Raw genomic sequence first — 24,802 nt, 5'->3', positions numbered from 1 at the left:
AATAATAGCTGTGGCTGTAGCAAAGGTAGCACGTTAAAAAGTAGAATAAATGTATATAGAGATACAAAGTAGCATAAATGGAGAGAAGTCCAAGTACTGGAATACTAAGCTAATATGGAGTAAATATGTTTCCCCACTACTGACCCCCAACCCAGTTGGCTGTAAAAAGGAGCCCCTCTGTTTGTCCCCGTAAACACGCCACACATATTTCCTCTTCTCTCACAGTGTCTTGTCCTCAACTGCCTTGTTAAAGCTGATCCAGATTTAACCGCTTGTTTGTGCCCATGTTTCTCAATGCGGGGCTGTAGCTGTGCAGAGCAGGAGGCATGTGTGACTAAAGTTGTCGAGATTGGTAGGAAGCAAGCACACGCGACACACCCACACAGAAACACATAGGCCATGTGCTAAGACCTATGCAAAGCTTGACATGTTGTACATGTACACGTGGATGCATACACACTTGAAGTTATGTTTAGACACTGAGTAAATAGCCAAGTTCATACAGTCACGCACACACACACACACACACACACACACACACACACACACACACACACACACACACACACACACACACACACACAAATACAGACACACACACGCCACTCTAGGCTGCATCTCAGTTCTAGCCAAGGACAGTGTATCTTGGGTGTGTGATGTAATGCATGGCTTCTTGTCAGCAGTCCCAGCGACGCCTGACATTATTTCAGACCTTCCGGTAAACAAACCATCTGTGTGTCCATCAGTTTGCCCTGCTGTCATTTTGAATTTCTTATAACTCCATCAAAAGGTATTACATTGTCGACATTTACGATTCACTCAAGTCGTAGTTTTTAAGCCTGATCTCGTGCATGTGAAAGGATGAAGATGACTTTTTGTTTATTTCAGTCAACAAATCTCTCAAATCTTTAGATATGAGTCACAACCATATTATTATGGCTCAAAATATCCCAAAACTGTTTGTCATCGTATTGTGACTCCTCGATGAGTAAAACAGGGCATTTGTTAGGGACTATTTTCAGCGGTCGATTAATCCAGATTCAGTTCTCTAGGGAGTATTTAGGATGTGTGCTTGTGTGTGTGTGTGTTTGTGTTTGTGTGTGTGTGTGTGTGTGTGTGTGTGTGTGTATGTGTGTATGTGTGTGTGTATGTGTATGTGTATGCGTGTGTGTGTGTGTGTGTGTGTGTGTGTGTGTGTGTGTGTGTGTGTGCCGGAGTGAGTCTAAATAAATTACCGTGTGTGTACTCATGATAATGAATGACCATGTGCCCCAGTTCAACAGTGTGGCTCATATGTTTTTAATAGTTTTGGACAACAATGGAACTCTATGAGCACATAGGAAAAGATATATCTGGCTTTGAATGCTCTATTCTTTGGAATAAGAAGTGTAAAGCTTATTCTTTAAAGCTGTGACAGAATCTGGAATTTTGTGAGTATACTAGGGAATGTGATGTACAACATATGGTGTTTTATTTTACTAATGAGCATTGGAATACTTGAATAATTTGGTTTAAGATTTATTTCTAAAAATAAATTCCCAAATACTTTAGGCAAACATTTTTTATATCACATGATTGTTTCACTGCTCACACATGTTAGGACATTGCGGGCGCAATATTTAATAATAAAAAAACAACATATAGCAGGTATGTCATTTGGACCGATACCCTCCATCCTTTTACCTCTAGAAAACTCTCTGTCTTTTCAGCTCCTAAATGCTCAACTGTGATCACAAGCTAGTTGCTAAAGTCTGCTGTTTGATGCTGAGTAGGTAGTATGTAGTGGGTGTAGAAATAATAAAGTAATTAAAATAGCAATGAGAATAAAACCTGTGTAGCTGAGGGAAACTGCAGATGTGGTAATAATACCCTGTTCGTTCATTCCGACCATTGACTCGTTTGATTAATGTAAATGGATAAATGCTTTTAGTGCAGCCTTGATGTATTAAATAGCTGAATGAATAAATAATGCACTTTTATTGCATTAACTTGCTACTATTACTCAAGTAGCTGTGAAATAAACCAGAATTCCGAGGGTCACTCTGCTCACTTCATGACTGCATCATGCATCGTTGTATAATTCAAGGTGGCGTAATCCTGTGGATGTTGATAATTGCCCGTGTGTTTGAGTCCAACCGCAGTCGCACTGGCCCTCTCTCCCTGAGGTGCTAAACCTGCTTGGCATATGCCAGTGTTTTTGCACCAGCTCTGCTCAAACAGCTGACACCATGCTTTCTACAGAGAGCCTCTAGTCATGAGTCACGCTGCTTCTTTTCGGGTTGAAATAAATGGCCTGCGGACACACACAGATCCATCGCTGTCTTTAAACTCTTTAACTCATGTTTCACACCAATCATCCTCCCTGCTGAACATGTCATTGGATTATTGAAGAATCCTTCACACACACATTTGCAGTATATCCACACGCACTGTACCATGCTGAGCTGTGCTGGGATTTTCTGCTTCATCATTGTCCGTTATCCAGTCACCTGATCCCTGCTATTATACAGCACTTTCACCAACGCTGGCAAATGAGGCAAGCATCATATCCCCTTTCTCTTTCCTTTTTTTGTCTCTCATCTGAGATGTTTTGCCGTCTCGTTGTCTGAGTCCAAAAATGATTTTAGTCCCCAGGCTCTGTCTGTGTTACCTCTCTCTCTCCTCTTTTTCCTCCTGTTTCTTGTTTCTTTCTCTGTGTGAAAACTAAATAGCTTGGTACTCAACTATCATTATTCAATTTAATTGTATATGTATGGCACCAAATCACAAGATACATTATCTCAAAGCACTTTACATAGTAAGATGGAGGCCGTACAATATTATAAAGAACCCCATCTGGCAGGAGAAAAATATCATCTTAACTGGAAGAAAGCTCTCGAACCAGAATCTGCTTCGTCTGATTTCGGTGAGAGGAGCAAAATGTGATGAAATAGAAAAGGGGACTGATTATCCTGAAATGTTGTAATTGATAAATCAGATATTTAATTTTTAAATCACTAACAACCCTGAAGCCAGAGAAAATTTGGGAGGATTCTTCAATTTTAGCATATGTAAAATCTTTACATACTTTTTACAGGATCTGTGAATTGCAAAGAAAGAAATCGATTGGATTAAATTTAGATAACTATTGAAAAATATCATTGACAAATTAACCAATAATAAAAAGATGATTTTCATCTGCTGTCCTCGGATTATGGAAATTGCAAAGAGGTATAATTTTACAGTGTTTGAGCCTAATTGTGTTTTTGTCTTGAGGAGGCAACTACATTCCAGTAGAGGCAGTCGCAGTAACACGTGGGATCACATCTGTTGTTGGTGATTGTCGTCCACATGGAAGAAGTATTTACTGACTCATCTGTCACAGGAAAAGGCAAGAGTCATGGATTATTATCACACAAAGATCATATTTATAAGACGGCACACTAGTAGCCCTTTCCTGGTTTGCTCTGGGCTACTATTGAGATTTATGCCAGTTCTTTAATGATGCTCTGGTTTCTATTCTGGTTGCTTTTATTATAAATAGCATTACTACAATAAGAAATTGTTTTGGTAGGTGCAGCAATGTCGAAACATGGTTCATTGCACCTCTCTGTTTATATGACATGCTCTTGTCTTTAAAAGGGCCGAGCCAACAAGGCTGCCCAGGTTGCAGGCGTGACTGCGCAGGTGCAGGTCATGCCTTTGAGGAGCGCAGGAAAAAATCGAACTCATAACGTCTAGTCTGTATGTATTTATAGTCATATGTATATCTATAGTCAGAAAGGTACATTCATTTGAGCTGCTAGCTGTTTCTCTGCTCCTGTCTGTACTGTAGGAGTTGTAGTCAGGGCACTTGGCCTAGAGGCTCGCTTCTTGTCTTATACTTGGCGTCTAACAAGAGAGTTTGTTTTCTGTGGGGATGACGGACAGGAAACTCCTAGGCAATGAAGTAATGGCTATGTAGAAGGTAGGCCATGTGTCAGCAGGTGCTTCAGACTCCTCATATGTTGTAAATCACATTATCAGAACTCAAGGCTGTAGAATGAGGCCTGTGTGCAGCCAATAAACATGTTCAGAAGACTTTGTCTAATAGGTCTGAAAAACGTTTATTCTTGGTTCTTGTAGTTTTAAAGGTTCATATATATTTCATGTAATGTATAACAATGTAAGTTACCAGTTAGCAAACACCATGTAGTTGCTAATCTACCAATTACAAATTGAACTTTTTAAATGGAAGTTTTCTGATAGAGAAAACTGGCTGTTTGTCACTGGCATTAGCAACAAGCATATCTGGAACCGTCAAGGTGCAACAGTATTTCATGCATAAAGTTTCTGACGAGCTTATGATCCATACAACAGCTCGGCTTTTGCAATTTGGCTTATCTTTACACTAGCCTATGCCAAAGTGATTATACTATCTTCACGGCTAATGAAAAGTGACATTGTTTTGGAAGTCTTGTTACAGCTTGCTGATTTAACAATTTATAATCAACAATTCTTTATCAGTAATTTCCTTAATTGTCATTAACTAATCATTCAGAAAGAAAGTTAAGCTATCTTAACCGAGCAGGTCTGTGCCTAACTTCTGTGACCATATATCATCCTTTTAAAAATAAAAAAGGGGTAATTTGTATAGAAAACTTCTCTTATCCATAGAGCTCATGAAGGAGCCAGTGTATTTCCACTATGTTCTACACTTACATTTTTGGAGTATGCTCATGTGTTTACTCGCAAGACAGTGAAAGTCCCCAAGGTCAATGGCTTGGCCACCACAAAGTACTCATGCTGTGGTAATGCGAGTATTTTGATCTCCCGCCGCCTCTGCAGATGGTTCGCACCAGGAATGCTGCAGAGCACCATGGGATCCCCTCGAGTTGAGGGAACACTCTATTTTTAGGTGGTGCGGGACCATGGCTTCTTGAAAAGGCATTTCAGATAAAGTTGCCTGTGTGGTCCTTATCACATGTGTGTTTATCCTAAAAGCCTTTTCATGTTGCATCAGTTGTAGCTGGAGACGCTGGAATTCTGTTGCTCCACTGTTGCTGGGATCTTTGCTGAATTCCAGCAGCAATAATGATTTTAGTTTTAGGATGTTTGAGCAAGACAATGAATGTGTACATTCTAATTTACTTTTAGCGACTATGCATGGGAAGTGATGGAATAGCTGTGGGAGTTTTCCTCCCTGATGCATCAGAGAAAGATGCTCTACATCCATGTTTTGTAGCTATATGCCTATGTTTGGGCTGTTGTATAGGGCATGTGTGCAGGCGGTAGGCTGCAAACGTCCATTGGTGGTCAGCGCGTGTCCCAGAGGCTTCCAGTGGTGTGAGTGTATGCATTACAGACACGTAGTGTTGAATTGCTCGGATAGCTGCCTGCCTGGCCGCGAAGTCTGGGACATCAGTAGTGGCCGTCAGCCAGAGAACATACACCAGAGAGGCTGATTGATGATATGGACAACTGTGACTGGAGGTGACGGGCCACTGGCGGCAGAGGGGGGGCTAGGGAGTTTTGAAGCTGCTATGCACAACAGCACAAAACAGTCACTCATTGTCCTTATCATAGAAAAACACAATTTTCCTCTGCTCTTAAATTGCCAATTTTTCTCACTTATTTGCCCTGACTGATCATTTCCCCTAAACCTATCTTTAAAGTTATGAGCACATAAACATTAATGCGTTTAGGTCCTCAACCTCTGAACAACTGACTGTTTGTTCCTTGCGTCAACAGCAATTCATCGGTGCAAAGTATGGCCCTGATAAGTCGGTGTAAACCTTTGTAACGACAGGTGACTTGTGATTCAAGTGTATTCTGAGGGACACATTTGTACCCTGGCTTGAACCCTAACAAGGACACAAGAGGAACCATTTAGCCATAAATTGAACTTAGCACTATTTCATTTTGCAAGCTAAACATATCAACTATAAACTCCTCACCACTCCCTCACTGACAGCTTATTGGAGCCTAATCACAGACCACTGGCAGTCTTACTGTCTGGAGCAACTTTCTGGATACTACATCTGGCCCCAAGGATCATCTCCTGTCTCCTCCTCACCCCCGCCCCTCCTCTTCTATTTGCTGTTTGTAGAGGAAGTAAAGACACGGGATCCCCCCCCCCCCCAACAGGTGCAAGGGTGCAGCATTGCATGCTGGGTCAGATGAGAAGGCAGAACCCCTCCCGGCTCCCCGTGACTACCAATCCCTGCTGCCTACCCCCCTTTTCACACTTTTGGACCGTTGTCTTTTCCAGATGGATGTAATCAACCCAGTTCCAGACCCTTTTTTAACGAGGGCGCAAGACTTTCCCCTCCTAAATTCTTGTCTTTATTGGTTAGCATGCCCACATGTACGCTCAACACGGTAGCTTCAATAAAGCCCCCCCACCCCCTCCAAGAAACTCTAAAATTCCCAGTCTTGTTTTGAATCAATTTGGGAGTCGGCGCATTTTTCGAGTCAGAGCTCAGATTGTAAGCGAGACATATGGACTGAATGAAAGCACCTCTGTGGATTTAAGCATCATCCAAAGAAAACTTCACAAAGAATTTCCTTTCTCTATGTATTTTTATTATTTTTGCTGACCCTACAAACTTTCAGTATCACCAAGAACATTTTGGTCAAATTCTATTTGAATAAAAATCAGATTTTGGGGATTGCAATGTTGACTCTGTGGAATGAGGCCCAGATAAATAGAATAAAAGCAGGTTATCGTAGTAAAGAGATCTAAGAAGGCTTGGGAGGCTGTATTTGTCTTGGAGTCACAGTCGCAAACTCTACAAAGATGAAAAATGGCTCTGCTCCCCCACGGTGGGTGAGAGGGCCTTGTAAAACTGGCTGAAGAATGTGTTGCTCCTGTGGGTCTGCATAGAGTGGTGGCTGTTTCTTCTCTCCTGTCAAGTATCCCCGAGCCAAACAGGTCACAAATAGGAAAATACGTCTTTGTATGAAAGGGAGAGAAGAGACATGAACATATATGATTTTATTCAAACTAGAACTACCACTTCATGGTTTTAAGCCCTCACCAGCCACTCCAGTTTACATCCATGTTTGTCCACAGAAAGTTATTCAGAGTATTTTTTGGTGAGATGGATCCATATCACTGTAGTTCATCCTTGAGTTCATGTGATTGTTTGCACCAAATTGGAAGAAGTTCCCTTAAGGTGCTCTTGAGTTCATAAGGCCAAAAATATGTTGTCACCGTGACCTTGGCGTTTGACTTCTGACCAATATAATCGAATCAGTTCATCTGTGATTCCAAGTGAAAGCTTGTGCGAGATTTAAAGGGATTTCCCTCAAGATGTTGCATGAATTATTGCAAGTGCACGAATGGGACGGATGGACGGCCCGAAAACATAAGGCCTCTAGCCACAGCTGCTCGTGGCATGGAGGCAGAAAGAGGTGTAGCCTCTGATATGCTGACAGACGCCTTTAACTTAATTTCCACTGCGCTCCCTGTTCCAGCATCAATGTGTTAATTTGATTTTGAGAAATGTGATCTAGGTTCAGACGAACTGGGACATAACCGAGAGGCAGAGAAAGACAGATATGACTCCCAGAATCTAAAGTGCTCTGTTTTTTTAATCTTTGGACAGACAGGTTGGCTGTATCCACCTGCCTCCGGTGCTGAGCCCCACTACTGATGTACCTCTGTATTTAACGCAGCTCTGTACTTAATGCACAGACGTGACACTGATGTTTGTTGTTCAGACACAATTTAAAAACATTCCAGAAATATCGGTCAAATCCAACTTAAACGAATAGCTCATCATTATTCAATCATTATTACTTATGATGGGTGAAAGTGGTCAGTCTGAGAAACAGGGAAGTTCCCTTTTCTTATAAATATATGCCCAGTCCACACTAAAGAGGATATTTTCCTCTCTGTTTGAGCCTCTCATCCACACGCAAAGTGTTTAAAGTCAGTTAAACAGATACTTTTACAAATGCCTTCCAAAGTGCATGTTTTAGTGCAGAAACTTTGATTGCAGTGTATCCCGGTGTTTATGTAAAATGGAAAGTTTGGGAAACAATAACATCACAGTTTACTTCATGCCTGCCCACTGTCACTTTGTGTAACGAGAGTAAAAACAACAACAAAATAATGGCGGCTAGGTGCAATAACAAGTTAGCAACTAAATTGAACATTACTGCACCACATTACCATCATTCACAGGCGTCTGCCTCGCCCATTATTACATGGACTAAAGCGCTCTTTCCTGGTATTTGACAGATTGTTGATGTAGACTCTATCGCCACCTAATGGCCTTGCATTTTTGAGCGTCTTAAAAGCGTTAAAAATATCCACAGTGGTGTAGAGAAGGCCTCAGTAACAATCAACCTTAGTCCTCTGAATTCTCCTATCACTACCAAAGGAGAAAAGTATCTGGGTGGCTAAATCTGTTTTTAATTTTTCTGCTTTACTTAATCTTAGTCAAAACATTGTGCCAATGAAACACCCAATAAACCTCCAGTGAATTCAGCAAACCAGAAAGCAGGATAATGCCCACCATGAACAGGTTCTTGGTGAGTCTCCCAAAAGCAGCTCCGTTTGGCCCACAGCTATTATCCTGACACTTCCCACTCTCTCTGCCTCTTTTTCTAAATCAATTCATTTGACGAACTTCCCTCTCCAAGCCCAATTACCGGTAGCCATGGAGGCCCGATGAAACCGGTCTGATGACATGGATGTTTCCCGGGGACACAAAGGGGACTTTTATTCAGCCGATGCTCCGGTCAGGACTAAAAGGCTGATCAGTGTGTGAGAATACTCTGCCGTGGATATGATGAAAGGGTAAGGTGTACTAACGATACTGTTAGGACGGAGACGTCAGCCTCTTACATGGTGGGTTTGGCCTCTTGTCCCTTTGCAGGTGCTTTGTAGATTTGGAATGTTTTCCGTGCCTCCTTCCTGTGTGGAAAACGATTGGGATCCTGACAAAGCTATGACGTTTATCCAGTGTCCGACTTTCTACTATGCGTGTGACATTGTGGGGACTCGGTCACATTGTCGGGAGTTCCTGCCTTTCGGGGACCAGAAGATTATTCCTGCAACAAACGTTAAATAATACTTTTTTAAGCCAATGGTAGGGTCTAGGTCAGTGTTTGGGGGTTACAGTGTGGCTTGTTGTGATTAGCATCAGCAGCAGGGATGGTAAGACAATGCAGTGTCCCCGTAAATATAGAAAACAATTGCATTTTGGTGTGTAAACTGGTTTCATATCCTTGTATGATGTGACAGTCTAAATGACGACTGGGATATTTGGGGATTAAAGGCAGGTTTAATTACAATGACGAAACATGACACAGTAAAAGGCTGGATGTGGAAGCTTGAAGGATAAAAGAGGTATTGCTGAATTGATGCAGATATTTGGGGATTAAAGGCATTCATATGCAGTTGTTTTTTCAGCTTTATGTACATTTTTGCGCCAAACAGTAATGTGACATCCTTCTGGCTGGAATATTCTTTAGATCCTGCATGTGTCAAATGTACATCTACCCTGTACCTTAGTTTTAATAGCTTCAGCTCATAGCATTTGGCAAATTTCCAGTCTTATCGATATGCAGAACTTTTTCTATAATATGATATATATATATGTATACGTATATTCATACACTGTCTGAACTGCAGTTTTGGTGTCAGGATCTTTTCGAATGTCACTTGGCGGCTGTGGCTGAGGGATAGAGCGGTCGTCCTCGAACCTGAAGGTCGGCAGTTCGATCCCCTGTCTTCCCCATCTGCATGCCGAAGTGTCCTTGGGCAAGATGCTGAACCCTGAATTGCCCCTAATAGAACAACAAAGTGCTGCTAATAGATGCACTTAATGAATGTGTGTGTGAATGGGTGAATGTCCAACTTTACTGTAAAGAGCTGTGAGTGGTCATCAAGACTAAAAAAACGCCATATAAATACAAAACCATTTACCTTTTACTTTGAAAATCATGCAGAGCTGGAGATCGAACCGCCGACCTTCTGGTTAGTGGACGACCCTCTCTACTCAGCCTGAGACACAGTCACCCACTTGTCTTTATATGGCCCTCCAAACACAGAAGGGGGCCAGAACAGTGATGGTAGTGGCACAGTTAAACAGGACTCCATGACTCATACACCCCATCAAAACCACAAATCAAGACTGTGGGCGTCTGTTATTCCTCTTGTTTCATATCTGCACACTCTATGCACTTTCCACTATACACTGGAATAAAGTCTAAACTGGTTATCTCCCTCTGTTTCCTGCAGTGTTTCAGCAGCAGGCTGTCCACAGCCCTCTGGAGCAGAAGAAGCAGAAGCATGGCGGAGGAGGAGGGGGACCAATCCCCTGTCAGAACTGTGGGAAGCCCTGCAAAGGGGAGGCACTGCGGGTTCAGAACAAACACTTCCACATCAAGTGCTTCGCCTGTAAAGGTATTTAATCTCCCTTTCCACCTACTGTACCCCTACAACCTGCAGAAACCTTTTTAGAAATGTCTAGCAGGAAATGTAACAATATATAATCCTTTTCAGAGATTTGTCAACTGGATTTTGTCCTGTACTTGTGATCTTTCGGAAATAAATAGTCCTTATAATGGACCTTTTAGGGAAATAACATTAAAATGTCCACTTTATCTAAAAGAAAATACTCTAACAGAGCTATTTTATGTAATAAATATACCAGGCTATTTAAAAGTGTTGGAAGAAAAAGTTTATGATGGATGAATGGGAACAAAAAATATAGAAACCAGTAAGTACGTGAGTATAGCTGACTTTTGATATAAAAGAGAATGTACTAATATGTAGTAGACAAGGCGATAGTTTAGAGCTCTTTGTAGAAGATACTGTAATGGGCCTTTTAAAGGATAAGAGACATTTCTTTGGCTTTTCTGTGGCACCAATGAGAATCTCCTTTCTGTGAAGAAATACTGAAAAGCTAATAATATGGTGCAGGAATGTTGTATTTTCGAGATATGATTAAAGTAAAATAAAAGAGGGGAAAAGCCACTATGAAAGGCCATTCTGAGTAAAATCTCAACACAGGCATAGCATTTATAGCCATGTTCCACTATATTCTGCTGGAGAACAACCAGCACAACATTCAGGGTTTGCAGAGGTCATCCTCCAAATTCTTTTTTTGAATTGACTGAGTGAACTTTGAGTAAAGGACGGCAGTTTTCCCAGTTATACGTATCAGACAGGCAAAACAACAAATGATTTGTTTAATTTTATAATTATCAGAAAATATATTCAAAGTTATTGCTTAAGTGATAACATTTTGTTGGGTTTTAGCTATTAGCACCTACAAGAGACCATTAGGGGCAGCTGTGGCTCAGGGGTAAGAGCGGTCGTCCTTTAACCAGAAGGTCGGCAATCCGATCCCGGTCTGCCCCAATGCCGAATGCAAAAGTGTCCTTGGGTAAGATATTAAACCCCCAATTGCTGCCCATAGATGCCTATACATGCACCGTATGAATGTGAGTGCGAATGTAAAACTGTACTGTAAAGCACTTTGATTGGCCATCAAGACTAGTAAAGCGCTATATAAATACAGACTATTACCATTAAACATACATTGTGACCAATAAGTTCCCGTATTTATATTATTACTAAGGGGAAAGTCAGTATTCATGGTTGGGTCAGGTCGAAGCAATCACAGAGATATATTTGTGTGTGTGTGTGTGTGTGTGTGTGTGTGTGTCTGTGTGTGTGCAAGCGTCACAAACTTGATGCATGATGTATGTTCTATGTGTGAGTGGGTGTGGGTGTACCTTTTTTTTTGTGTGCATGTGACTGTACTGTACACGAGTGTGTGTCGGCGCCCCTCCCAGCCCGAACCCTTTGCATGAGCCTTGTGTCAGAGCGCTGTTGTTGTCAACACACACTCCGGTTGCTAGGCTACCGGAGGGGTCGCTACGGTGTCGGCAGCTTCCCGGAGTTTATCGCCTTTGAATCTTACACCGACCAGCAGACTCCCTGTCTGTGCATTCAGCACCCCCCCCCCCCCCCTCCCCACAAACCCCCTGCTCCATCTATGACTCCATGAATGTGGGTGTGAGCAGGCCCCTGATGAGTTAGTGGTGATTAGACAGCTGCTAATAATGATCATCCTATTTGGGCCTAATCTCAAAGAACAATTTGAATTTACTGGATCTTGTTTTCATAGCTTTGACCATTACTCAGAGAAGTAACAGCATAAATGCGCTCATAAAGTATAATCATGAGGATGTGGGTAGAGTGTGCCATCAACATTACTCTTACTGTTATAATGACAGTATGAAAGCGAACTGGGCCAGAAAGCAACACACAACACTACTGTTAAACAACAATTCATGTTTTACAATGACACAGCATTTACCGCTTAATTGAAGAAAACATAATTTGAGGATGGTTTGGTTAAATAATGGGCAGATAGGAAGCAAATGAGACTATTATTAATTAAGCTGAGTGTTTTGCTACATCAGCTACTGTTTTTGTTCAACCTCAAAAGGGAACAAGCAAATATGAATGATTAAACGCCTCGGGTCTCACACACACACATGTTCATCATATGTTATTACTTGGAAGTCATTATTTTGCCATTACTGGAGGTCATGATTAAAGGCACAGAGAGCATGTTCTCTTCTCTGAAGGGAACGTATTTGGTTTGCTTTCAAAAGCGCTTGATTAGGAAGAGTGGGCCCCACTTATTTATTGTCAGGCCTTTCAGAAGTGGATTAATTTCATGCAGACACAACACTCACAAGAGCCATGTTGGGGCCCTGCTCACTCCACACAGCTCATACAGAAAACGCCTGGCCATGCCTCCAATTCAAAAATCCAAAGCATGACACCATGAATTGAAATACCAACTGGTTTGGGCTAAAAAATGTGCTGATTATCTCAGAATTGCAATGGTCGGGTGGAGATTTGGTTCAGGTGGTTTGCTGCTCAAACCTCCAGATGTGGACTGACAGGGATCTGAAAGAGTCATGGGTGATCAAATAAACCGAAGCAGGTTGAGAGGAGATCTGTTTGCTTCTTCTGCACTTCAAACCTGAACCTCAAAACGGAGAAAAGACGTTGGACTCTGTTTAGCAGTATTCTTTAAAGATAATAAAATCTGGTGAAATATCAGTGTTTATAGACCATAAACACACTCTATGGAGAGCTACCTCCCCTCTGAGCAGCAATCCCTCAAAAGATATCGCAGTTCACCTGGAATAGAATCAAGACCATGACCCCTGACTCTGCTGCTGTATTAGCGCCAATTACAAGCAGCCTGGGTGTTAGCCAGTAGGCTAACGGCGCCAGGTCTGAAGTGAGGAACCATCAGCCATGTGTAATTAACACCGAGCAGAGAGGACCACCGGATTAATATGAGTCAATATTAGCCTCTTTAGCACTGGCTTCATATCAAGGTAGCTCTGGGTTGCTAATAGTAAACACAGCCCCAGTGTTTGTGGCCTCAACAGGGACAGCCAACTGGGCAGTTTCAGCACGGCTGGATTAACATGCTTGAGGGCCCAGGGCAAAAACAAGAAGATGAGCCCCCCTGCTTTACTTAATGGAGGAAATAATGAAGGACCTAAGTTGAACGACGGCATGGCACAGTTTATCAATACTGAGCTGTAGTCAGATACACAATTCGTCTTCTGGCTGCAGCCCACAAACTAACGTTCAGGTTTTACTTCCTATGGTGGGCATGGTTGGGGTTAGGTTGAATGGTGATCCCGAATTGTCAGTAGGTGTAAATGTCAGTGCAAATAGTTTGTTGTCTGTATATGTTTGCTCTGGGATTCGCTGACGACCTGCTTTCCTCTCAACCAATGTCAGCGGGGATTGGCTCCGGCGACCCTAGAAGGATGAGCAGTAAAGATAACGGATGGATGATGGATGATACATATGTCGTACCAAGAGATAACCCTAACAATCATCAATACTTTTTAAGATAATACAATGATTTGGTTGTGTACATTACCATCAGATTACCAGAAATATAATGAATATGGGACCTTCGGTGCACCTAACTAGCTAATTAGTCTAAATTAGTTAATTTGCATAAAAGACATATAATAATTCTTAAATACACGTTTTTAGCACTAAATCGCTACCATTTCGCCTTAGGCAGAGTTTCTACACACATTGATAATAATGCTAATTCAAGTTGTTTACAGACATTGTTGATAGTTAGTACTACTTATGACTAAAGAAGTGATGCAATTATTTAAGACTTCACTTACGTACTTTTAATGGAAGTTACGTTATTAGAAAAGGTACATTTGAGCAGACAAACTAATAGGATGAATCAAACTGCCAAATTACATGTAATTCTTTTATTTATCTGGTTGACCGTTTTGTTGCTCAGTAAAGTTAAATCATTATTTGTCTTGTTTTTAACAAATTTAATTAATTTATGTTCAACTTTATTTAGCTGCTAACACATGATACAAACAAAAAAAAACACTACAGCTGTAAGCGCTGCAGAAGGTGATTTTCACTAATTGCTGTTTTGGTGGTAGCTGGCGTCAACACAAAGCCGTGCGGTTTAGGAAGTGTGTTTTATTTAGGTACCAACTGTGCCTGTCTCTATATATCCTGTTATGTCTGCGTCTCACACCCTTCCATCCCAATCAGTCGAGGAGAGGAAAACATCTCCGACAGACCTTAATCCCGAATCTGTTTCTGCTTTCATGAAGCGCCATCACATCATCCAGAAAGCATCCGAATCCAGCAGGGAATACTCAAGAGTGAAAATATGCTGTCACACCCTAATGTCGGAGAGCCTGCAGGAAAACTGACGAATGTGGATCTGCATTGGTGAAAGATTCCTGATGTCGGCCACTCGTGCCTTTCGTCATTCACACGCCACATTCACGAGCATTTCAGCACACAACACACACTCCCAAACACAGGAGTGGTGTTTTTTACTGCCCTCCACTCGCCTCTGTAAAGCTAAGAACAGATTTATTTGTTCAGTAGGTGTAGCGCGTCGAGCAAGATTGCTTCTCAAGGCAACAGGCACATAATTCAGAAGAAACAACACACACACACACACACACACACACAAATCAAACCCCCCTTTAATTTTTTTCTTACCGACACCTACACCAGACCAGAACAAGCATAAAGACACGATTCTTGGACATCATTGTGTAATGGCTTGTTGTTAAAAGGGCATTACTCATTGTTTGTCGAGTGCAAGTTTTCAGCTGTCTATTATATCACATGGACTTCATCAATCCCGGTGTTTGTGTTTCGCTTGAAACCCACTCAAATGCTCCGAACAATACCAGCGTTAAACAGGAAAACAATGCGATGGGATTGAAAGCGTATCCTGAGTTGGAATCGTTTTGTCAACTGCTATTTCCAAGACCATTAAAGAACCATGAAACCAAACAGAATATTGTTCCTGGCCTATAGGAAACCTAAGGAGAATGTAACGCATGTTTACTGCTGGTTGTGTACATTGCAGCTTCGGCTCCGTTGAGTTTCACGCAGAACTCCTTTGAGGTTCTGAAAGATTTATGGATCGCATTGTTTTTGTCCGAATGCCCCTGGCCCCCGATTGTGTTTCTTCCTGGAAGTCGGCTCGGTGAATAGACGCTGCCGGCCACATGTTGACGTCCTGATGGTCGGTCGGACCGGTGGTGTTATAATAGCAGATGGTTGTGATGTTCTCAGCAGGGTGTTGGCTATTGGATCGCCTCCTTCTTGGAAGCGGGCTGAGCTGAACAGAGCCAGGTGGGGAGTGTGTTCGTTCATCGCTCGGTGTCGACCTTACACACACACAGACACACACACACATGTGGAAGGGCGGGGAGAGTTCAAAGGCAATCTTTAGATACAGCAAATATCACGAAGCAGTCCATACACTAGCTTAGGGAGTTATGACTAGTGATGCTTATAGTTTGAGGCTATTTTCTGTAGCGTTGTAAGATCCTCATTCATATTCACTTCTCTTCTCTCTGAAAATCGTCAGTTGATCTCAGCGACAAGAACGTTATAAGATTAAGTGTAGCCCTGTGATTTAGACAATAAACAGACTGCCCCTGCCTATTACCTTATTAAATTACTGCTTACAGTTTAGTGCAGCGTAGAGGGAGTGTGGATGCATTAGACTTGACACGAGGATCAACCTTGATTTTTTTTCCTTTCAAGTGCAGCCCCACGTCAATGCCAGCCGGCTTATAACTGTACAGCAGGGGTCACAGATCAGACTAGGGAATGACAACGGCCTCCCCTCACACACAAACACACACACACACAAACACGCGTAAGGATGGTGAGTCATCGTAAAACACGAGGTGCAGTCAAGGTCACACATTCATAGCTGAATGTATATTTAACCCTGCTCACTCGCATACAAGCTCACGCACAGGACGAGTTAACGTGAAACATATAGAATCAAGGTCACACTCATGTAAAGACACAGCACCTTAACTGTGTGTGTTGTGTCACTATTTTATGTCTTTGTGGGGCGTAGTGTGATGGACACATTTGCTTAGTCTGTCTGTCCACACACACAGATACACACACACACACACACACACACTGGACAGGCCTCCTCACATGTGTGTTCTCCAAAGCAGGCTCAGGGCTGCTGAATTGGATTAGGCTAAATTACATTTATCGTACATGACAAACCAATTTCATTTGAATTGTAGACTCCTGTATCCTATATTCTCCTCAGCGCAGGACTAGATTTAGCCGTCCACACACACACATGCACTTAGACAAGGCAGCTCTGTATGAATAAGGATTGGCATTATTACTTTGGGCTAGGAGTTTTATGTTTTCATCTGTGCTTTGTTTGTTGGGTCTCGGCAGAGGTATCCACTCCAATGAATGTCTGTCTATAAGCAATATATGCTTCTTCTTATTTGTATAGAATTAATGCATAAAAAAATACAACATTTAAACAGCTACTATTTTCAGCAACAAACAGAAACAAGTAAAAAAAAATATATGTATTAACATTTTTGGACAACCCTTTTAGTTGGTTCAGTCCAATCCATTAACAGTTCCGTGAGAGATGGACAGACAAAAAGCCAAAGATTGAAAAGACGAAGATTTCAGGAATTATGAGCAGGCTACCTTTCTTAAATCTTGTTTTTCCTGGCATCTACAATCTTATTAATCTAGGTGGCTGTTTCTTGACTTAATCCAGGTTTCACGTAGTTTTCTTGTATCATTTTCAATCCACTGACTCCATGTCCTCTTTAGACCTTGAATTTGGGGAAATAGCACAATGCATCCTCCATTGTGGACGGAGCAGATTCCAATGAAAGGCTCTATGAGTACACGCATATTATGTAAGTGGCTTCATAGTGAATGAGATAAGCCCTTAGAGATGGAAGCAATCAGTTTCCTGTGAAGCAATCTGCCTTCCAGCCTTGGAAAATGTTGCAATCATGGTCCCATTGCTGAAGTGGGGTTAAACTGGGAGGAACCATTGCCTGTCGTTATTATGGAGTGGCATTGACATGAGTCTTAGCCTTTCTAGACTTCCCTGGTGCTGAAGTTATATTGAAAACCTGCTGTGTCATGTTGTTGCTGAAAATCACAAGATATCACTGCCCTCAAAGAACGCCCCCCCCAACTAACAACACAAATTTCTTTATACGCACACACAAACGCCGCCCGGCCAGACTGCATGAGGTCGAACCCTCTTGTGGTTGAAGGTTTGTTCTTGCTGCAGGCCCGTAGCCCGACACATTTTGTTCTCGGAGTCTCGGGACAAAACGACTAATTAGCTGCATCATGATCTCATCTGCCAAGGCCCGGGTGCGGGGTGTTCACAAACTTCCACTGTAGTCATGGAGATGGAATGGTTTCAAAATAATGAAACTGCTGCTCGGAATTTAACTCTGCAGTTCTGAATGGAATCAGGTTTAATACTGAGAAATATAAAGTATTTAAATATAAAGTGTGCATTCTAGGTTAAAGAAACCACAATTCATACGATTAAGATGATTACACACCAGTGAAAGCATCACGTGGATTATTTTATATTCAACTTCTGCCAATAGATCCCTTTCACCTAAATCTAACACAATGAACCTTTAAACGAGAGCTAGTTAGTCTGCTTAGCCTTTTCTGCTTACATTTAAAACGGGCTTTTGATAGCTACACATTGTAAAAAGGGGAGGACGTAGCTAGTTTTTTGCTAAATTTCTTCTTTTTGGAAAATTTTTATTTTGTTAGAAGAAGCTATGATACACTACAGAGAGCTGTGTAGAAATATTTGATATATAAGTAAAGAAAAATCTTAGTCATTCTGATGTTGAACTTGTTTCTGTAAGAGCTCTTGTTTCTGTTAGAGTATATTTGACAGTGAACTTCACTCTCTCGATTAAACTCAATTTATTGGCCTCCATCCGGCTCTGCTCCATTTCTCCATTTCTCCAACCTCTCCACTCCTTTTCCCACATGAACGAGGGATTAGGGGATGAGAGGAAGACCAATTTGACGGTTTCCATTAGTGATGAAGGACAAGCTGAAAAGAGCATCCCCTGTCTTCCTCTCACTTATGTAATGCACTCAGACACGCACACTCCCTGATCAGCATTAGATGCTAGTGTGCCAGTACTACTTTACTGCAAATGAAAAGAATAATATAAAATGTTAGGTTTAAACGTAGGTGATGCATTCTGGTTGTCCATAAATGATAGCTCCAACTTTAGCTCATGTGGATCCACTACTTAGCTGCTTAAAGAACTGTAACTTATTATACAGTAAGGAGAGGAGTATATGAGCCAACTGGCAGCACATGTATAAATATACAGGGCCTGAAAGACGAGCTGATGGGAACCTGCACTCAGGACTCTGGGTGAGGATTTCTGGCTCCATATCTTCCTGTCCCTTATTTATCTCTGCCACAGCGTATTCATTCTTTTGGGAGGAGTCTCACCTAAAGTTGAAAGCTTTTCAGAGTAAGCCCCGGCAGTGACAAGTCATCTGAACCAAGTCAAGTCTGTAAGAACTCGTCTAAAGTCACATGAGTCGATTTTAAGTCTTTTCTTAAGTCATTCAGAAAAAGTTCAGGTCAATTCATATAAATACAGTCTCAGGTCTGTCAGGGTACTTCTAAATTCAAGGCTTTAGTCATTCATGACGCGTCTACAGTATAATTTCCAGGTTTTGCATTGTAAGACCACATTAAGTCTCCGGTGTCAAGTCATGTAAGGCAATTTCAAGATCGTCAGAGCAAGACTCAGAAGAAGAGAAGTCAGTGGGACAACTCAATGTCAGATCTAAAATCAAGTTGGAATAAGTTTCATGTCTTAGTTTCTTTAACTCAAGTCTCATGTCGGTAATATTATCGGATTTTATCAAGTCAACACTTGTTACTGGGTTTCTCAACTGTTTAATCCCCAAAACACAGTGTTTAGCATTGCTCGTTCAATCTCAAAATCTTCCTGAAATTGATCCCTTTATTCCGTAGTTTAACTTTTTATTTTGAATCCTCTATTTTGAGTGTATCTCAGCCACCCATCCCTCTCTCCGTCCGTCTATCCACTCAGCTTTTAAATCTGCTCATGATTATGCCATCGTGCATAATTCATGATCTCATTCTAGACAGGTTGCCAAAACATCTGAACCGGATGTAAGGGTACCAGTAGCAACCACTGGAAAGTATGTCGCCCTCTTCCTGAGTAAACATTCCTGCTTGTATTGTTGTGGTTGTTTTATTAGCATGCCGTAACCCCTGGGAGGGGTTGAGAAAAGAAAAAAGTGAAGTGGTTCCCAACGAGGGACAAAGGTTATCCAACATACCGGTCAAAGTTTTCAGAAGTTGATGAAAGGGTGTGAGAGTGGGACTGTTATGCAACCAGTAGGATAAAGGGAAATGCTGAAATTGCAGTTCAGTGTTTGGGAATCTAGACCAAAGAAGAGCATCACAGATATTGTAAATCTTGCATTTAATATGCCGGTGGACGTCTTTTGTCACTTTTGAATTCCCTGTAATCCCTGCAGGCAGGAGCTTTGCATAGTGTGGAATAAAGCAGGAAATTGCTGGTGCAAATGAAAAGCTATGAAACCCACACAATTTAGGCCCAACTTCAGGATTTGTCCTTAATCCTCATCAAAGTAAAGGCACAGATTTATCACAATCAATATATGTTTGTAACGGCCCAGGGTGAACCCTATTATGTGAATGGCGCATGATGATAAAAATACAAAAGGAAGTGGCTGTGACTCTTCAGACGAGCTTCTCAGAGCAGCTATAGCTTGGCTGTGGTGAAGTGTATGGGATATATATAGAAGTTGGGTTGCTATTTGTGTGGCTCAGTATCACTAACATTGATATCTTGTCTTGTCTTATTTGCTATTTGCCTGGTTACTGTAGGGGCTGTACACGTGCTGGATTGGTCTCTCATTGGTTTTAGTGGAATTAAGGCATGGGTTGTGGTTCTGGTTTGCTGGTTTAGGTCTATTTATACATTTAATGTACAATTATACATTTATAATCTTCAGGCCTTAGCGAGAACAGGGAAACCCACAGGCACTGCAGCAGGTGTGTCCGAGCCCACACTCGACACTGTGTGTTATGTCATTCACAATTTGTCACCTCATACCTTCTCACATTCTAGTAAGGATGCACAGTATGTGTCCTTTAAAGCAAATGGTGTATGTTTGTGTGTGTGTGTGTGTGTGTCTGTGTGTGATCTCATCCCCATGTCTCATATCTGTCTTATCTCAAACTTTCACACATCCTTCTCAGTTCGAGATAGAGTGTGTATGTGTGTTAAAAGTTCACTGGGCATTCCCGGGGGACGCGCGCAAACATCTCTCATTTATCTTTCCCGTCGTTTTTTGTTTTTTGTTCATTTCCAATTCCAGGAGAGAAAGAATGGAGGGGAAAGAAAAGAAGGGGTGTTTTGTTTTTACTAAAGGAGTGGAAAAACAGAGCGAGGGTTTCCACAGAGGGCGTGCCCGCTGTGTGATGTCATGCAGTTGCCATGGTTACGGCGTGTGATCATTGTGTGTTCACGAGAGGGAGTTCCTGTCCCACATTGTTAAAGCTGGACAAACAGCCACTATGCAGCCTGTAGACAGCTGAGTGGATGTTAATAGTGAGAGCCGACTATTTAATAAGGCAGTAAAATATGACTACAATAGGCTGTAAAAAGTAAGATGCTGCTTATTCTCGGGAACAAAACATTTATTACGTTCATAAATTTACAAAATACAGTTTTACTGAAGTGTTAGCAAATCTTATTAAAGCAAAGATCGACATTACGGAAAATATACTAATAATTTTTCTTTGCCAAGAATAAAAATTATTGAAGTACGTAAGAAACATTAAGATAAAACGCACAAACACGAAAATATGACACAGCCATGCATGTTTTGGGGATATTGAGCTTAAGATCTCTTATATATGCATCTCACAACAGGCAAAAGCTGAATTAAAAATAAACATAATTAAGATGAAGGAGATACCAAAGCTGTTGTCTGTCTATTTAGCTGCATTTTATACAGTGAAATGTAAAGATATTTTTGATATTGAGTGTGATCTCATTTTTTGCCTCTGTCTCTTTTTGTCTCCTTCCTCTCTGCACCCTTTCACCCACCTGACCACCCAGTGTGTGGAAGTGAGCTGGCCCAGGGGGGCTTCTTCGTGCGGCAGGGCGAGTACATCTGTACCCTGGACTACCAGCGACTGTACGGGACTCGCTGCTTCGGCTGCCAGGACTTCATCGAGGGGGAAGTGGTGTCCGCCCTGGGCAAGACCTACCACCCCCGCTGCTTTGTCTGCGCCTCCTGCAAGTAAGAAGCCTGAACTTTGGATTTGATTCCTTCCAGTAAATTGACAAGTCACAAATCGGTCTTCCATCTCCCTTTTCTATGTTACTGAATATTTAAATTCTCCCTCCAGATGTTTTAATTTCTCCTAAAACTTCTCAGAAAACTACCTAAAGTACCACCATTTCTTTACAGTTGTGCTGTTATAAAATATCAGCTAATATCAATTCTTATCACGATAAATGTCACATTATGATTTTAATAATAAATATTGGGGTTTTAAAATCCTCTTTATGAGCAGAGAATGACAAACACTCGATAAACAGCACAATATTCGATAAATCTGATCATTAAGACCAATTATAGGGTTCGGGTTAGGGTTCAATATATACCAGCAATATACTGGTATATATTGAACTTTTTGATGTGAGGTATATTTAATACTTATTGTTTCATAGTTCTTTGTATAATGCTGCATAAGAATCAAATGAGGACTAGTTTCATTCAAAGGTATTGGAGGACTTACAGGATGTTACATTATATCAAAGTCAGGTTAAGTTTTATATTTTATATTTAGTTTATTACTTCAACAAAGGAGGTTACGATCTTATGCCCGTCCGTTTGTTGGTTGGAAAAATACAAATGAATCAGATCCATTTGGGAAGAGATATCTATAAATAAATTAAATTTGGTGCTGCTTGATGGAATTCAAGGGGGCTGCTGGGCTTAAGCAATGCACCCTACACTCCTTCCAGTCTCATTCAGTGGTGTGTTGGTGCTTTGTAGAAGCACCAATGTGTCTCCAAATTGCTTGTTGAAATGTCTGAAACACGGATTCTGACAAGGTTACACTATCCATTATTCATGCAAAGCTCTTTTTTCATTTATTATAGTGTCTTCAGGGCTTTACAGGTCTCACAACACATTAAATGATACATGTCAGGTACGATAGAAACAGCAAGACACTCTTTCAGAAGTGAATAGACTAACTGTTCTCATAACTCATGCATCGTCATCAGCTGGTTTGCCTGTCACATCCATGTGCTTTTCCCAGGACTAAAAAATCTCCAACTCAGATACTCAGAAACCTATTTTCAAAGGGAAATAATGGCACCAGAATGATATTTGTTTTTTAATGTACATTATTGGCAGCAAAGCAGCAGGTATAGGGGTCATTTACAAGCACATATTACACATGCATGTTTAAATATAGTGACACTCATGAAGGCACCTGTCAGTAAAGGTCACCTGTTTCTATCCATGTGGATGCTTCTACTGACTGTGCTCTGTGTGTGCGTGTACTAGAAAGGTAACGGGAGCCTCTCTCAGGCAAGAATTTCAAGTGTGTGGTCATTCAGAGCGGCCCATTTCCATAGCAAGTGTTTTGTGTGTATGTGTGTGTGTTTGCGTGTGTGTGTGTGTGGGTTCGTCCTGTCATGCCGTGGTGATCCCCGTGCTGAACCTGAGATCAGAATGTTCCAGTGCGGCGTTTGAGGTTTGCAATGTGATCGTGAAACTCCAGAACACCTCCCTAAAACAAATACGGCTTTTGTGACGGCCCGAACACTCAGGTTTATTGTGAGGAATATACATGTGGGGCAGAGATGGAGGAAATGCTGCTGGAGATGAGACTTTAGAGGAGACTCCAGCTCTGAGAGTGTGTGTCTCACAGTCCCAGTGTTGAAGTGATCATCAAGAATTCCATCAAATCTGTCTGTTTTTCACCATCAGTCTGGGTTTCTTTGTGTGTTTCAGACTGGGTGTGTGTGTTTCTTTTGATTTTGGATCTTTCTTCATGCTAATGCCTGAGTGTACTGGGAAAACATTTGTGCAAAAGCAAATAACACATATATCCCTATGAACTCCAATACGGGTCACATGGCTGTTATTGAATTCTGAATATTCTGAATACTGAAGTCGCATTTAAAAAAATCTGAATCTGAAAATCTGAATCTAGAACCACATATGAAAGTGGCCTGAATCTGATTTGGATCAGATTCTATGTGATTTGTGCTGTTCACACTGCCATTAAACAGGGGGGGGGGGGGGGGGGGGGGGGGGGGGGGATATAGATTCGGGCCACACGGGCCTGCTGTGTGAACGTAGTCATATTGTTTGTCCTCTCTGCTACCACAGACCAGGCCTTCTCCACCTGTGCCATGAACTTAAAGCTTGTTCTAAACTTACATGTAAGGTTAGATAGCTGCAAAGACCAATAAACAGTTTTCTTTCATAGAAACAAGAGTTGTATCTCCTCAAAAAAATAAAAACATCATCCAACAAACTACTGGGGGATGGAGAAGATTTATAAGATGTGAGATTTAAGTCTGCTGGTGCAAACTGTTGGGGGCACTTCGTACAGTCCAAGCTGTGCAATTAAGACTCAACATATCAACCCCTAAAAAAATAAACTTTTCAACTGTTTATGCATGAATCACCTATAATCTTGCCTCTCTCAGTTTGCCTGGATGCATTCCTCCCTCAGTGGCTGGCTGTGACAGTGTGACCGCAGCTCTGCTATCACATTTCCGAGCTGTAGGAAGTCGCAGGTGGCAGCCAGTTAAGAGTCTCGCTCTGCCAGGGACTCATTACTCCGTCTGTGCTCAACTCTGAGTTTGAGCAGAGTACCCAGCCAGGAAACATTAACATGTTCTCAATGAGTGTGTAATGTCTCTTAAGGGTTATAATGGTACTTGTCTCTGAGGGGGTGTTTGGTTAGTAATGAACTAAAAGGAAACACCTTACCCAGTTTGAAATTACCTTTGAGGAAGCGATTTATGTCGCGTGACACCCTGAGTCTTGTTTCAGAGGCTCAGAATAAGACTTTTGGGAAAACTGAACCCTTAGGACAAACCATATCATTCAGAGACCTCATCTGATGCTTTATCTGTTTTCCTTTTCTTTTTTTTGCAGACAGCCATTCCCGGCCGGCGACCGAGTGACATTTAACGGGAAGGAGTGTATCTGCCAAAAGTGTACCGAGCCTCTGCCTGCCAACAGCCCTGCACCCATACAGGCTGTCCACAGTCAGTACTCTGTTTATGTCCTTGTCTGTTCCCTGTTTAGTCTTTTTTTCAAACAGATACCATGCCAAGTAAACTTTCTATCCTTGCAACCTGTGTTTTT

The 24,802-nt window shown here is 41.6% G+C and overlaps 1 protein-coding gene across 1 annotated transcript in view; it reads left to right on the top strand.

Annotated features, from left to right (window-relative positions):
* ablim2 (actin binding LIM protein family, member 2) overlaps window positions 1–24,802 on the top strand; it is a 62,044-nt gene that overhangs the window by 1,541 nt on the left and 35,701 nt on the right. The window contains exons 2-4 of the mRNA XM_053416775.1: window positions 10,214–10,378; window positions 21,517–21,700; window positions 24,590–24,702. Of these exons, the coding sequence (XP_053272750.1) occupies window positions 10,214–10,378; window positions 21,517–21,700; window positions 24,590–24,702 (462 nt within the window). The remainder of the gene's footprint in view (window positions 1–10,213; window positions 10,379–21,516; window positions 21,701–24,589; window positions 24,703–24,802) is intronic.

The sequence above is a fragment of the Pleuronectes platessa genome, chromosome 23 (assembly GCF_947347685.1).
Source record: "Pleuronectes platessa chromosome 23, fPlePla1.1, whole genome shotgun sequence".
NCBI lineage: Eukaryota > Metazoa > Chordata > Actinopteri > Pleuronectiformes > Pleuronectidae > Pleuronectes > Pleuronectes platessa.
This window is presented reverse-complemented; position numbering and strand designations above follow the sequence as displayed.